Source organism: Nerophis ophidion, linkage group LG06, assembly GCF_033978795.1.
Source record: "Nerophis ophidion isolate RoL-2023_Sa linkage group LG06, RoL_Noph_v1.0, whole genome shotgun sequence".
Lineage (NCBI taxonomy): Eukaryota > Metazoa > Chordata > Actinopteri > Syngnathiformes > Syngnathidae > Nerophis > Nerophis ophidion.
The window spans coordinates 38,771,020-38,786,353 of record NC_084616.1 but is presented as its reverse complement, the minus strand read 5'-3'; the positions used below and the strand labels follow the sequence as shown (position 1 = coordinate 38,786,353).

Here is a 15,334-nt window from a genome sequence, read left to right as displayed (position 1 = left end):
GCAACCCCCTCCTGCAGCAGCTGTGAGCTTTCTCCTCCATGGCTTCCATCAAAGACACTGGCGTTCACCGCAGCCATCCGACTTTGACGTATGACTTTACAATCTCACTAAAACACTATTAAAACAATAAGCAGATAAGGGATCTTCCAGAATTATCCTAGAAAATGTGTCTAATTACATCTGAAACGCTCACACTGCTGCCGCCCGGAGCCGCCGCATTTTCTTTTTTTTTTTTTTTTGTGCTACACTCTAACTTTCCTTATTCACAAATCTTTCATCCTTGCTCAAATTAAAGGGGAGATTGTTGCTTTCTCGGTCCGAATAGCTCTTGCAGCCTGAGGATATGATTATAAACAATGTGAGGATGTGAGGAGCCCTCACACCGGTGACGTCACATCTGCTACTTCCGGTAAGGGCAAGGCTTTTTTATTAGGGACCAAAAGTTGCGAACTTTATCGTCGATGTTCTCTACTAAATCCATCCATCCATTTTCTACCGCTTATTCCCTTTTGGGGTCGCGGGGGGCGCTGGCGCCTATCTCAGCTACAATCGAGCGGAAGGCAGGGTACACCCTGGACAAGTCGCCACCTCATCGCAGGGCCAACACAGATAGACAGACAACATTCACACTCACATTCACACACTAGGGCCAATTTAGTGTTGCCAATCAACCTATCCCCAGGTGCATGTCTTTGGAAGTGGGAGGAAGCCGGAGTACCCGGAGGGAACCCACGCATTCACGGGGAGAACATGCAAACTCCACACAGAAAGATCCCGAGCCTGGATTTGAACCCAGGACTGCAGGAACTTCGTATTGTGAGGCAGACGCACTAACCCCTCTGCCACCGTGAAGCCCCTCTCTACTAAATCCTTTCAGCAAAAATATGGCAATATCACGAAATGATCAAGTATGACACATAGAATGGATCTGCTATTCCTGTTTAAATAAGAAAATCTCATTTCAGTAAGCCTTTAAGTTCTTGAATCCAGATGGATCTCTATCACAATCCCCAAAGAGGGCACTTTAAGTTGATGATTATTTCTATGTGTAGAAATCTTTATTTATAATTGAATCACTTGTTTATTTTTCAACAAGTTTTTAGTTATTTGTATATCTTTTTTTCCAAATAGTTCAAGAAAGACCACTACAAATGAGCAATATTTTGCACTGTTATAAAATTTAATAAATCAGAAACTGATGACATAGTGCTGTATTTTACTTCTTTATCTCTTTTTTTCCAACCAAAATGCTTTGCTCTGATTAGGGAGTACTTGAATTGAAAAAATGTTCACAGGGGGTACATCACTGAAAAAAGGTTGAGAACCACTTTTGTAGAGGACGCTAAAGGCAGTGCAGTCACGGCAGCCCTTAATAATGTCGGCCGGGTGAAAATTGGGACAAATTTGGGAGAATGGTTGCACCGGTAGATTGTCGGGAGGTGCACTGAAATTCAGGAGTCTCCCGGAAAAATCGTGAGGGTTGGCAAGTATGTTGCTAGGGCGGGAAAGCCATTCATAGAAGGGGAATTCATTAAAAAGTGCATGTTAGATTTTTTAAGAAATCTTTTCTCGCGGCCCAACCTCACCCAGTTTCTGCATCCAGTGGACCCCAGGTAAATTGAGTTTGAGACCCCTGCCCTAGTGTGTGAATGTGAATGTTGTCTGTCTATCTGTGTTGGCCCTGTGATGAGGTGGTGACTTGTCCAGGGTGTACCCCGCCTTCCGCCTGAATGCAGCTGAGATCCCAAAAGGGAAAAGCGGTAGAAAATGGACGGATGGAATCACAGAGCATGGGAGTTGGAGGTGACACAGTTGGTATCACTTCGAATGCTCACAACATTATATTATTATAATGTTGTGAGTACACTCTCACACTCATAATATTATATTATTATAATATTGTGAGCATTCGAAGCGGTACCAACTGTGTCACTTCCAACTCCCATGCTCTGGGATTTTATCCATCCATCCATGGTCCCGATCATTTTATTGATGTCAATAGTACATGTACTATTTAAATATACATATACATACAATACTCTGACATTTATAACAAAGATAGACGGACAACATTCACACTCACATTCACACACTAGGGCCAATTTAGTGTTGCCAATCAACCTATCCCCAGGTGCATGTCTTTGGAAGTGGGAGGAAGCCAGAGTACCCGGAGGGAACCCGCGCATTCACAGGGAGAACATGCAAACTCCACACAGAAAGATCCCGAGCCTGGTTTTGAACCCAGGACTGCAGGACCTTCGTATTGTGAGGCAGACGCACTAACCCTTCTGCCACCGTGAAGCCCGAGCTGTATCATCTTGGTACATATTGACGATGACCCGCCCTGCTATACTTCTGATTGGCCCTGAGCTTTTTCGCCCGTTCAATCAGAAAGGAGGGGCCGTCTATGCATACCCGCCCCCAAGGGGCCAAAACGAAGACGGCGCACGTGCACATAGTCACTGCGCGCATGCAAAAAGGCGCGACGCGCGCACGAAGTGGAGAATCAGCGTGCGATAACAATTTTTATGCGCTTGGATTTTTGGCACTAATTTGACGCCATATTGCACGCTGTCCATTCAGAATGTTGGGGACGCTAAAGGCAGTGCCATACTGGCACTCCCTGAATATTGTTGAACTGGTAAAAAAATGACAGGGGCTTTGAAATTCAGGGGTCTCCTGGGAAAATTGGGGACGTTGGCAAGTATGACATTGTCAAGCGCCGTTCATATTAAACTCGCGGGCCGCACCAACATTAAATTGTCATTTCGAAGCACGGGCCACATAATAACAACTCGCTGGCTGCAATTGGTCTGCGGGCCGCATGTTTGAGACCCCTGCACTAGAGCCAATTTAGTGTTGCCAATCAACCTATCCCCAGGTGCACGTTTTTGGCAGTGGGAGGAAGCCCGAGTACCCAGAGGGAACCCACACAGTCACGGGGTGGCTGTGTGGGTTGTTATGTGCTCTTATCATACATCAGACTTCATTAGTCAGACTGATACAACCATCATGCAGCCATAGATCACCATTACGTGGACATCATTCCCTCGATTTATGTGCAACAAATAGACCACACCCCAAAGACACTGTTTTGGCTGTACACTACTTTTATTCAAGCGTGATATTGCTGGATCTCACACACTCATAAGCAACTAAAGCTGAGACAAGACAGTAGCTAATGTGTTTAAACTAACATGTGATTGTCATTTAAAAGTTTCCGCGTGTTCATGTCTCCATGTTCCATCATTCAATGATGATGACTGCAATGCAAATAAATCAATATGCTTGTTAGTGCTTCGTTGAAGCGACAGCCGTGTGAAACCTAATGACTGCACATGAAGTAGTTGTGGAGCACCACATGAGTGTACATTTTTATCTATCAATGCATGTGCAATACGGATCTGCTTTGAGGCTCTGCTCATCTATGACAAGCCGAAGCCTTTGTGAAGTCATCAAAAACCTTATGATGCACAAAGACAGTTTAAATAACAGTCTTTGTGCGTGTGTGTGGTACCATGTGCTTCTGCTATCAAGAAGTATTTTGGGCGAAGGAACAAGCAACATGGAAAATACAAATGCTTCCAGTCTGGACAGCTACGTCATGTGCTACATTGACAAGCTCGTGAACAATGTCACCAAAGATCTCAATGCCAACAAAGTTCGCCTCCTGTCGTGTCGCCCTGAAGAACGAGCCCACATCAAGTGTAAAATCAAGAGCCAGTTTTCTGTCCTGGAATATCTTCAGGGGAACCAAACAAAAAACAGCAAAATTCAGCTGTGGGTTAGGATTCGCACTTTGAAGACAACGATAAAGATGTATGAAAACCAAGAGAAGCACAATGCTGACAAGTTGTGTGCTAACTGGAAGGTCATCGATGACCTGAGGATGCAGCTTCGCCAAAGTCAGAGGAAGGAGAAAGAAACTGCAGCGGTCACAGAGAAGGTCATTCAAGAGCTTAGCTGCAAGCTGAGGGAACAACATTTGAACGTTCAACGATTGAAGGAGCAGTTTGTGATGCACCTCATTCCTTCAACCGAGCACCAGGAGGAGACCATGACATCGGCAGAGATGGAGGACAAACTCCAAGCTGTGAGAGCAGCTGTACTCCGGTTGCAGGATGCACACAAGGGTAACAAGAGTTCTCCTATCATCACCCCCATGCTAAACCTGTCAGAACCAGGCGGGCACCGGAATAGTGAGACTTCTGTTTTAGAGGTATGTCAGACACAATCCAGTTCAGCACAAGAGACCAGCAAGATGAAGAACTGGTGTCTGCAGCTTTTCCCTTGTTTTGCTCCATTTTATTTGAACCGGAATTAGGCTCGTTAATATCCTGATTCTAGGATATCGTTTACACATATCTTCTAGGACTAGCAGTTAGTCCTGCTTGTCTTCACTATGGTTATGTGTGAAGTCTAACCCAGTTGACTTTGGGTGAGAAGCAGGGGCGTCACTAGACCTAATACTGTACTGGGGCACACTTGGGCACAAATAATTCATGTGAGCGTGCAAAGCGTGCAAGCAAAAACATTTTTAGCACTTATTTATCATAAAAAATACATAAATAGTGCTTTAAACTATGAAATCATATCAGATTATGTTGTATGGATCTTTGATTAACCACCTGAAATTAACTAATGCATTTGACCTACTTGTGCACTTTTTACTCCAGACTTCTAAACTGCTACTGGTAAAAGCAAAAAGTAAGAGCAATTAATCTATTTGAAATATTTATTGCAGTAATCACCTGGAAATTTAACATGTACAACTCACCTCTGCTCTTGCTCATCAACTTCCATCTCTCCCTCACCTCTTCCAGCACTCTGCTGCTCCACTTTATCTGGACAGACATGGAAATATTACCGTAACTGTTATACAGTTGACCAGTGGTTCCCAACTGGTGGGTCGTGACATAAAAGTGGATTGTGTCATTTTCAGTGAGTCGCAGTCAGATGTGTGCATGAAAAAAAAAAGTTAAGGGAGAAAAAAATCAAACTGTGGCAACAAAATGAGATATTTTTAGCCATTTTTCTAGTGACTATTAGTGAGTATTTTAGCAAAAGGCAAACCGACTAACAAGTTTGAGGAGGACTCAGGACAGACATGGAAATATATTTTTTTTAAATCTAAATGGGGCAACAAAACCTGATATTTTCAGCCATTTTTCTGGTAACAAATACAGAAATGTTACTATTTTTTCTGAAAAAAAAACAGATGCTTTAGCTGTAGCCATTTTTCTGGTGACAAAACAAGATTATTTTAGTCAAAGACAAACCGATTAACAAGACAAGTCTACTGTGCTATTTTTCTGTGAAATAAACTGGAATGATTTAAAAAATTTGGCTCACGGCTTGATGATATGGAAAAATGTTTTTCTTCCTGAAGATAAACCATTTGAGAAGCACTCTACTTACACATGCTTACTCCAAATCATCATTGATGCAGAGGTCCTGAGCAGAACCAGCAGACAATAACCAACATTATGTTTCATGTTCATTGGAAATTCCCCCGACAGCTCATACAGCAAATGAATATGTTTGTCTTGATACAAGGAATAATGTTAGCTAATTTAGCATCAACTTAAGACAAATATGTTGCCTAACTAGCTAGGACCTCACTTACATCTCTCATCCCTCGCTGCTTCTTCCCTGCTGCGGGGGAATAACTCTGATATCCATCTAGGAGTTACAGTTTGGGTCAAATCAAAATCAAAATAATATACCGTTAATTAACAAATTGTTGTTTGCTAACGTTACAACCTCAACGTCCAACCTCACCCCAGTGATTCTCATCCTCTCTCTCTCCCTCAACTGAAGTCTCCACACCTGGATAAATTACCATATTAATTAGCCATGTGCTCATTGTTACATGGAGTGAATACAGTAGCAATCAATTACCATACTAAGTAGTATGTGCGCTGTAATCTATGTTATGTAGACTTAAAACTCTGAAGCGTCTTTTTTATTGGTGAAATTTTTAATGGGGCACTGCAGATCAATACTGGGGCACGTGCCCCAGTGAAATCTGTCTGGCGACGCGGCTGGTGAGAAGCAGCGTACGCCCTGCACTGTTCGCCAGCCAATGGCATGGCACATTTAATCAATTTTATCAAATTAGTACACTTATTGACAGCAATAGGGTCTGCAGTTACATCCATGTGTTTGATATGTGGGAGGGAGCAGGAGTATCCTGAAGAAAACTCATACATGCAAAATCCATTGAGGATTCGATCTCCTGACAGTGAGGCCAACATTCTTACCACTAATTCAGAAAAGTTCCTCATTAGCTCCAATTTGTATTGTTATCAATAAAATACACTGAAAGTTCAATGTATAATATTTTAAGTGCAGATTAATACTAATACTGCATGTATGTATTGTATTGTGGTGTATAAAAGGCCATACAAAATTACGGCAGACTAAGACACAGTTGTATTGACGATTGATGAGGTGTGTGAGACTGAACAAATGCACTTGTGGCGTTTTTAGTGCAGGTCTTTCAGGTTTGTGACCTTCAGATGATTCAAATTATCACAAGGGTGTTGGCGATCAATAAAGAAATGTGTATTCCACGTTCACCCCACCACAATTATCCAGGCCACAGGTGAATGCACTTACTATAGGACCCACTGCCAGAAAGTGCTCAGGTGGCTCTGCTTAGGTGGCCAATCACATGCACACACAATTTCAGGGGAAAAACTAAAGTGTGGCTCTTACAGTATCATATTTTAAGTGCAGTTAAATACTAATACTGTTCATATGTACTCATTCTATAATATTTAAGTGCAGAAAGATGCTCATTGTGAAAATATGTAGTACATTGTATTACATCGTAGGTACAGGTGAATACAAATATTCTACACATGCACTACATTGAATTATGTTTAAGTGCAGATCATAGTGCACAAGTGTACTACAGTGTATACCGTATTTCCTTGAATTGCCGCAGGGCATGTAGTATGCGCCTGCCTTGAATTACTGCCGGGTCAAACTCGCTTCGCAAAATAATTAGCGCATGCTTAGTATTACCGCCTGGTCAAACTCGTGACGTCACGAGTGACACTTCCCTTGTCATCATTTTAAAAATGGAGCAGGCTGATTTCAATACCGGTAATTTGAAATCGCATAAAGGGAAGAAGATTAAGAGCTATTCAGTAGGATATAAGGTCCAAGCATACATCACACTCAAATTGTTACTACATGCCTTTGGTAAGTGCCAGATTGAGAAGAGGTTTTAAAATAATTAGCGCATGCTTACTTTTACCGCATGCCTTTGGTAAGCGCAGGAGTGAGAAGAGGTTTTAAATAATTAGCGCCCCGGCGGCAATTCATGGAAATACGGTATAATTAAATGCAGGTGAACTCTCTCTCTATGTATGTATATATATATACACACACACACACACACACACACACACACACACACACACACACACACACACTACCATCCACCCATCAATTTTCTACCGCTTGTCCCTTTTGGGGTCGCGGAGGTTGCTGGAGCCTATCTCGGCTGCATTCGGGCGGAAAGAGGTGTACAACCTGGACAAGTCGCCATATATATATATATATATATATATATATATCGTAGTGGCTTTTGCAGCCCTTTGAGACACTCGTGATTTAGGGCTTTATAACTAAATTTAAGTGCGGATAAATACTTGTATATATGTAGCCTACCATGAACACTAAGAAACTGAACAGACGGGGTTCATAGTAATAGTGTTGGGATGTACTGTAAAGCAACATTATCCATTGGAATTTAAATGTGAATTCTACTTTCTGTTTATGCCCTTGTTTGAAAATTTCAATATTTTTTTTCGAAGTGAATAAAACTTTACAAATAACTCAAAATAAGGGGGCACAGAACATGTACAGTCTAAAGGGATATTTTTGGTTTTGCTTGCGTTTCTTGATAAAGACGATGTGGATTAATTGGCTTGTGAACTGGACAATTGTCTTCGTCTTGAGAGGTCTTCAACATATCACCGCAAGATGGCAGCACTGTTGACATCATGACTACTTCATCTGCCGTGAAAACTTCGTTGAAGAAGAAACCACGGAAGTTATAGCAGCAGTTTGTTTCCAAACGTTAACCGAGGTGAAATTGTAAAACAACAAAGTGAAGCAACTCGAAATGTTTATTTTCATTGTCGGTATGTAACTATGTTGTTTATAAGAAAGAAGAAAATGGAGCTTCCATTACAAACAGGAACTGTCGGAGAAGGAGGATTTGTGGCCAAACACAGTATTTTTGGCTTCAAACTGTGGCCCGAAGTGTTGCTTTCAGTCCTTGTTTCCGCCGCAGTTGTTGCGGCTGCTGGCCTGTTTTGTGCCTTCCTGCACCCAATACTGCAAGGTAAACGTCTACGCACTTATTACACATTTTACTTGAACATTTTGGAGAAAAATGACAGGACTTAACGTTTTGGTAAAACGACTTCATTTGTAAAATGCTCAAAAAGTTTCCAAATACATGGGTATGTTAGTGGAAGTTCTAAGTACTCACTCTTGTGTGTGCAATACTAAACTTCTTTTTAAATGCCATCAAGTGTGTACATACACAAATGTTCACTTTACAATATCAAGCCCATTGAATGAATTTATGATTTTGCCTTTAATAAAATATAAACAACAATTTGACAACTTTCCGTTACTACATACAGATGTTGGAGCTAAATACAAAAAAACAAGAGCAAAAACTTAGATTAGCTCTCCTTCAAATCCTATTACTTTTTATCGCCAAAACCCACCTGTGTGTGTGTGTGTGCGTATATATATATATATATATATATATATATATATATATATATATATATATATATATATATATATATATATATATATGTATATATGTATATGTATATATATATATGTATATATATATATGTATATGTATATATGTAAATATATGTATATGCATATATGTGTATATATATATATATATATATATATATATATATATGTGTGTGTGTGTACACACACATATATGTATGCATATATAAATACTTATATACCGTAATTCCTTGAATTGCTGCCGGGCATATAGTATGTGCCTGCCTTAAATTACTGCCGGGTCAAGCTCGCTTCGCAAAATAATTAGCGCATGCTTAGTATTGCCGCCGGGTCAAACCCGTGACGTCACATGTGACACTTGCCCTGTCATCATTTTCAAAATGGAGGAGGCTGATTTCAATACCGGTAATTTGAAATCGCATAAAGAGAAGAAGATTAAGAACTATTCAGTAGGATTTAAGGTCCAAGCTATTGAATACCGGTAGGCAAAAAAGAACAGTAAGCAGCTAATGTTTTAGGGCTGGGCGATATTGGCTTTTATTAATATCGCAATATTTTTATGCCATATTGCGATATACGATATATATTACAATATTTGGCCTTGGCCTTGAATTAACACTTGATGCATATAATCACAGCAGTATGACGATTCTATGTGTCTACATTAAAACATTCTTCTTCATACTGCATTAACATATGCAGAGAGGGAAATCACAACTAAGTCAGTTTACCAAAACTCTTCATTCTCTCACGGGTGACTTTTTAAATGCAAGAACAAATTAGTAGTGCTGCTACCTTTTTGTGATAACACTTCTGCTGCATACATTGCATTGATTGATTGATACTTTTGTTAGTAGATTGCACAGTACAGTACATGATCTGTACAATTGACCACTAAATGGTAACACCCGAATAAGTTTTTCAATTTCGGGGTCCACGTTAATCAATTCATGGTACAAATATATACTATCAGCATAATACAGTCATAACACAGGTTAATCATCATAGTATATACATTGAACAGCATATTGCTGTTGTCTGCTGAATATCTTTCCACTTGAAGCCAAACCACCGCCAGATGATGGTGGACCCCCTGCTCTTTATGTTGGGCATTTATTGTTCTTTCTCCATTTGTGATAATTTTCGCACCATCTCTCTCTTGTATTGACACTGTTGTAAGCACAATACAAATGGCGCGCAATTTACAAAATGCGCAACCGCATTTTGCAAATTTAATGTCAAATCAAATCAAATGTTTATTGGATTCATCACTGTACAGTGTACATCCACGACTAAACTACTACCAAGTGTGGATTCAGGCCGGGTGGCCTATTTCAAGTTCCAGGTAACCCTACATTATTATATTTTATAAATAGTAAACCAAGTTGTGGTAGTAGTTTAGTCAGTAGTTCTGTCGTGGATGTACGCTGTATAGCAGGGGTCACCAACGCTGTGCCCGCGGGCACCAGGTAGCCCGTAAGGACCAGATGAGTAGCTCGCTGGGCTGTTCTAAAAATAGCTCAAATAGCAGCACTTACCAGTGAGCTGCCTCTATATTTTAAATTGTATTTATTTACTAGCAAGCTGGTCTTGCTTTGCTAGACATTTTTAATTCTAAGAGACAAAACTCAAATAGAATTTGAAAATCCAAGAAAATATTTTAAAGACTTGGTCTTCACTTGTTTAAATAAATGTATTTCTTTTTTTACTTTGGTTTTTATAACTTCCAGAAAGACAATTTTAGACAAAAAATACAACAATTAAAAAGGTTTTTAGGATTTTTAAACACATACACCTTGTTACCTTTTAAATTCCTTCCTCTTCTTTCCTGACAATTTAAATCAATGTTCAAGTATTTTTTTTAAATTGTAAATAATAATAAATACATTTTAATTTAATTCTTCATTTTAGCTTCTGTTTTTTCGACGAAGAGTATTTGTGAAATATTTCTTCAAACGTATTATGATTAAAATTCAAAAAAATTATTCTGGCAAATCTAGAAAATCTGTAGAATCAAATTTAAATCTTATTTCAAAGTGGATTTTAACCTATTTAAAACATGTCATCAAAATTCTAAAATTAATCTTAATCAGGAAAAATTACTAATGATCCATCCATTCATCTTCCTCCGCTTATCCGAGGTCGGGTCGCGGGGGCAGCAGCCTAAGCAGGGAAGCCCATACTTCCCTCTCCCCAGCCACTTCGTCCAGCTCTTCCCGGGGGATCCCGAGGCGTTCCCAGGCCAGCCGGGAGACATAGTCTTCCCAACGTGTCCTGGGTCTTCCCTGTGGCCTCCTACCGGTTGGACGTGCCCTAAACACCTCCCTAGGGAGTCGTTCGGGTGGCATCCTGACCAGATGCCCGAACCACCTCATCTGGCTCCTCTCGATGTGAAGGAGCAGCGGCTTTACTTTGAGCTCCTCCCGGATGGCAGAGCTTCTCACCCTATCTCTAAGGGAGAGCCCCGCCACACGGCGGGGGAAACTCATTTCGGCCGCTTGTACCCGTGATCTTATCCTTTCGGTCATGACCCAAAGCTCATGACCATAGGTGAGGATGGGAACGTAGATCGACCGGTAAATTGAGAGCTTTGCCTTCCGGCTCAGCTCCTTCTTCACCACAATTACTAATGATGTTCCATAAATTCTTTTTTTAATTTTTTCAAAAAGATTCGAATTAGCTAGTTTTTCTCTTAATTTTTTTCGGTTGAATTTTGATTTTTAAATAGTCGAAATTGAAGATAAACTATGTTTCAAAATTTATTTATTTATTTTTTTCATGTTTTCTCCTCTTTTTCATCATTTGTCTACAAAAAAACGTCCGTACAAGGGAAAAAATGTACGATGGAATGACAGACAGAAATTCAATTTTTTATATATATATAGATTTATTTATCAAAGGTAAATTTATTTAAGTGTGTATCAAACTGGTAGCCCTTCGCATTAATCAGTACCCAAGAAGTAGCTCTTGGTTTCAAAAAGGTTGGTGACCCCTGCTGTATAGTGATGAATCCAATAAACATTTGATTTGATTTGACATTAAATTTGCCAAATGCGGTTGCGCGCCATTGATATTGTGCTTACAACACCACAAGCTCCGCTCCGCTTGTACGACCTGCCTCAGCTAACATTAGCCATGCTGCTACCTCTCTGGTCAGCGAACGCTGTGACGCTAGACTCGCGAGAGTATGTGATGTATGTAAGAGGGCGGGCTTGTTTTCCGTATCAGTGAGAAGGAGAGACGAGGAGTGAGAAACGCCTGTTGTGTAATGCACGCAGCTAAATGCAACTCGATCTGCCTCAGCAAACGTTAGCCATACTAACGTTAGCTCTTGGCGAGAGCGTGTGTCGCTACATGCGCGACATTATGTGACGTATGTAAGAAGGCGGGCTTATTTTATGTCTCTGTGAGAAAGACAGACGAGAGGGAGTGATACACGCCAGTAATTTAATGCACGCAGCTTAAAGCAACGGTGTGAGAACATATAATCGAATATTATGATAGTCATTTTCTATATCGCACAGAGACAAACCTGCGATATATCGATACATCGCCCAGCCCTACTATGTATTATTAATATACCGTAGCTGAGTGTATCAAATATGAATCATTAAATGATTCCGGCCTCCTGGTGGTAGAGGGCGCTAGTGATCCTTCTTGCGACTACTCGGCTGCAGAAGAAGTGACAATGAGTGACGTGATATGTGCACGACGGACCTTTTAGGATGTAACACTCCTATGCTGGCTATGTAAACAACTGGGCTGAAATAAAGCATGTTCCAGTCCTAAATACCCAGTGTATTACCGGTATTTATACAATAACACTTCATGGTGGCAGCGGTGCGATAAAGAGATCACCCACAGAGCAGAACTGGAGGGGGAGTTGTGCGAGGGTAATTCTGTCTTCGCCCGCACTTGAGGAGCCGAGCTAACTGATAGCAGCGGTCAGATAGCGGTTTTCTAAACTGGACTTTCAACCGAAGCAGGAGGTAATAAAGGAAGATTTCTATCGAGACAGAAAGACTTTTAAAACTGAAGAAAGATAAGGAAAACTTCTATAAACAAGTTATCGATGCTTTTGTTCGGTATACATATACATACATGTGTGTATATATATATATATATATATATATATATATATATATATATATATAAATAAATAAATGATAAATGGATTGTACTTGTATAGCGCTTTTCTACCTTCAAGGTACTCAAAGCGCTTTGACACTACTTCCACATTTACCCATTCACACACACATTCACACACTGATGGAGGGAGCTGCCATGCAAGGCGCCAACCAGCACCCATCAGGAGCAAGGGTGAAGTGTCTTGCTCAGGACACAACGGACGTGACAAGGTTGGTTCTAGGTGGGATTTGAACCAGTGACCCTCGGGTTGCGCACGGCCACTCTCCCACTGCGTCACGCCGTGTGTGTGTATGTATATATATATATATATATATATATATATATATATATATATACATACACACATTTGTGTGTGTGTATGTATGTGTGTTATATATATATATATATATATATATATATATATATATATATATATATATATATATATATATATATATATATATATATATATATCCAACCTTTTTGAAACCAACAGCTACTTCTTGTGTACTGGTTAATGCAAAGGGCTACCAGTTTGATACACACTTAAATAAATTGCCAGAAATAGCCAATTCGCTCAATTTACCTTTAACTCTATGTTATTATTAATAATTATTTGTATTTATCTTTGTGGAAACACTTTATCATCTTGAGGATTTCTCTCAATAAATATATATAGAAACAGATACATATCAATATGCAACACTTTATTTTTATATTTTCTGTAAGTGCACATTTTTCAAATTGAACATTTTCAAATGATCACTTCTAAGACAGTCTTGTGAAATCACAATATCCCTTTTTAACTAGCTATCCACTAACATTTTTTAACATATCATGAATTACTTTGCACCATGTTTGTACAAATAATAACTCATGTAAAATACAAAAGTCAACTTTCAAATTTTTAAATAAAACATGTCACACTTTGAACTGGACACCAAATCTGTTATCTGTTTCTTTGTCAGTTTGTGGGAAGCCTGGCATTGCATGCTGTTAACTAGTGTGTTATACTCTGGTGTGTAACTTGACACTGCAACTCTGAGTAAGTCTTGCAGATGTGCATCAGTGAGGCGTGTTCTGTGTTTGTTCTTGATGAAGTTCATGTCAGAAACGGCTGATTCATAAAGATAAGTTGAACCAAACAGGCTTGCAACGTTCATAGCTGCTGCGCGTACACCACTGTACATTTCTGTGTCAACAAGGCACCAAAAGTTTGGTGCAACCTGGTGGGCTTTGAGGTGGAGGTCATTTTGCAGTGTTACAATTTCAATCTCCACCGGTTCAGCATCCAGACTTAATGTTGCACTTAACTGCTCAGCAATGCACGATATGTCCACATTCATGAAAGGATTAGAAATGGACACACATGGCTCAAGCTGATCCAGGTCACAAAATCTAATCTCAAACTCTGTTTATGACCTGAGAGTACTTTTCTGCAACTTTGTCAAATGCCTCAGATGCAGAAGCATTGTCCCTCAGGACCATCTGCACAGAGGGAAAGTGCAACACTTTTTTTCTCTGTAAATGTACAGAGAAAAGCTTCATCATATCGGCGACAGCTCAAAGTTCAGACTGTTCAGTTTTCTAGTAATGTCCGTTAAAATTAGGGCGGCATGGCGTAGTGGGTAGAGCGGCCGTGCCAGAAACCTGAGGGTTGCAGGTTCGCTTCCCAGCTATTGACATCCAAAAAATCGCTGCCGTTGTGTCCTTGGGCAGGACACTTCACCCTTTCCCCCCGGTGCCGCTCACACTGGTGAATGAATGATGAATGAATGATTGGTGGTGGTCGGTGGGGACGTAGGCGCAAACTGGCAGCCACGCTTCCGTCAGTCTACCCCAGGGCAGCTGTGGCTACTGATGTAGCTTACCACCACCAGGTGTGAATGAATGATGGGTTCCCACTTCAATGTGAGCGCTTTGAGTATCTAACAATAGAAAAGCGCGATATAAATCTAATCCATTATTATTATTAGTATTATTATTATAAAAAAGCAAGGTCAAGTATCCACTCAGTGTCCTCCAGCAGCACGGTGTCCTCACCTCTGGACTGCATGAACTCTTTGATTTCATCCGAAAGTGACAAAAAAACGTTGCTATATTTGTCCCCTGCTGAGCCATCGGATTTCTGTGTGTAGTAGCAGGTCACCATATTCAGCTGACAGCTCCTCCAAAAATACCTTGAATGTTCTGTGCTGTTAAGCTCTGGAGCGGATGCTGTTTATGATCTTCACGACGGCAGTCATTACGTGCTCAAAGCAGATCACTTTTTCACATAAGGCCTGCTGGTGTATGATGCAGTGGTACTGCAGAAAGTTTGGGAACTCTGGGTCAGCTTTACAGTGAGCAACGAATCCTGTGTGTCGGCCGATCATAGCAGGACCCCCATCCGTAGGCACTGATACCA

At 40.4% G+C, this 15,334-nt stretch overlaps 2 protein-coding genes across 4 annotated transcripts in view; one reads left to right on the top strand and one right to left on the bottom strand.

Moving 5' to 3' along the window:
* slc19a2 (solute carrier family 19 member 2) overlaps window positions 1–15,334 on the bottom strand; it is a 62,137-nt gene that overhangs the window by 32,493 nt on the left and 14,310 nt on the right. For all 3 annotated transcript variants that reach the window (XR_009807174.1, XR_009807172.1, XR_009807173.1), the window contains exon 7: window positions 4,778–4,844. The gene's annotated coding sequence lies outside the window, so the exon portion shown is untranslated. The remainder of the gene's footprint in view (window positions 1–4,777; window positions 4,845–15,334) is intronic.
* Window positions 8,039–15,334, top strand: part of arl6ip6 (ADP-ribosylation factor-like 6 interacting protein 6) — a 12,105-nt gene continuing 4,809 nt past the window's right edge. Inside the window, exon 1 of the mRNA XM_061903690.1 lies at window positions 8,039–8,362. Within this exon, the coding sequence (XP_061759674.1) occupies window positions 8,170–8,362 (193 nt within the window). The 5' untranslated portion in view covers window positions 8,039–8,169. The remainder of the gene's footprint in view (window positions 8,363–15,334) is intronic.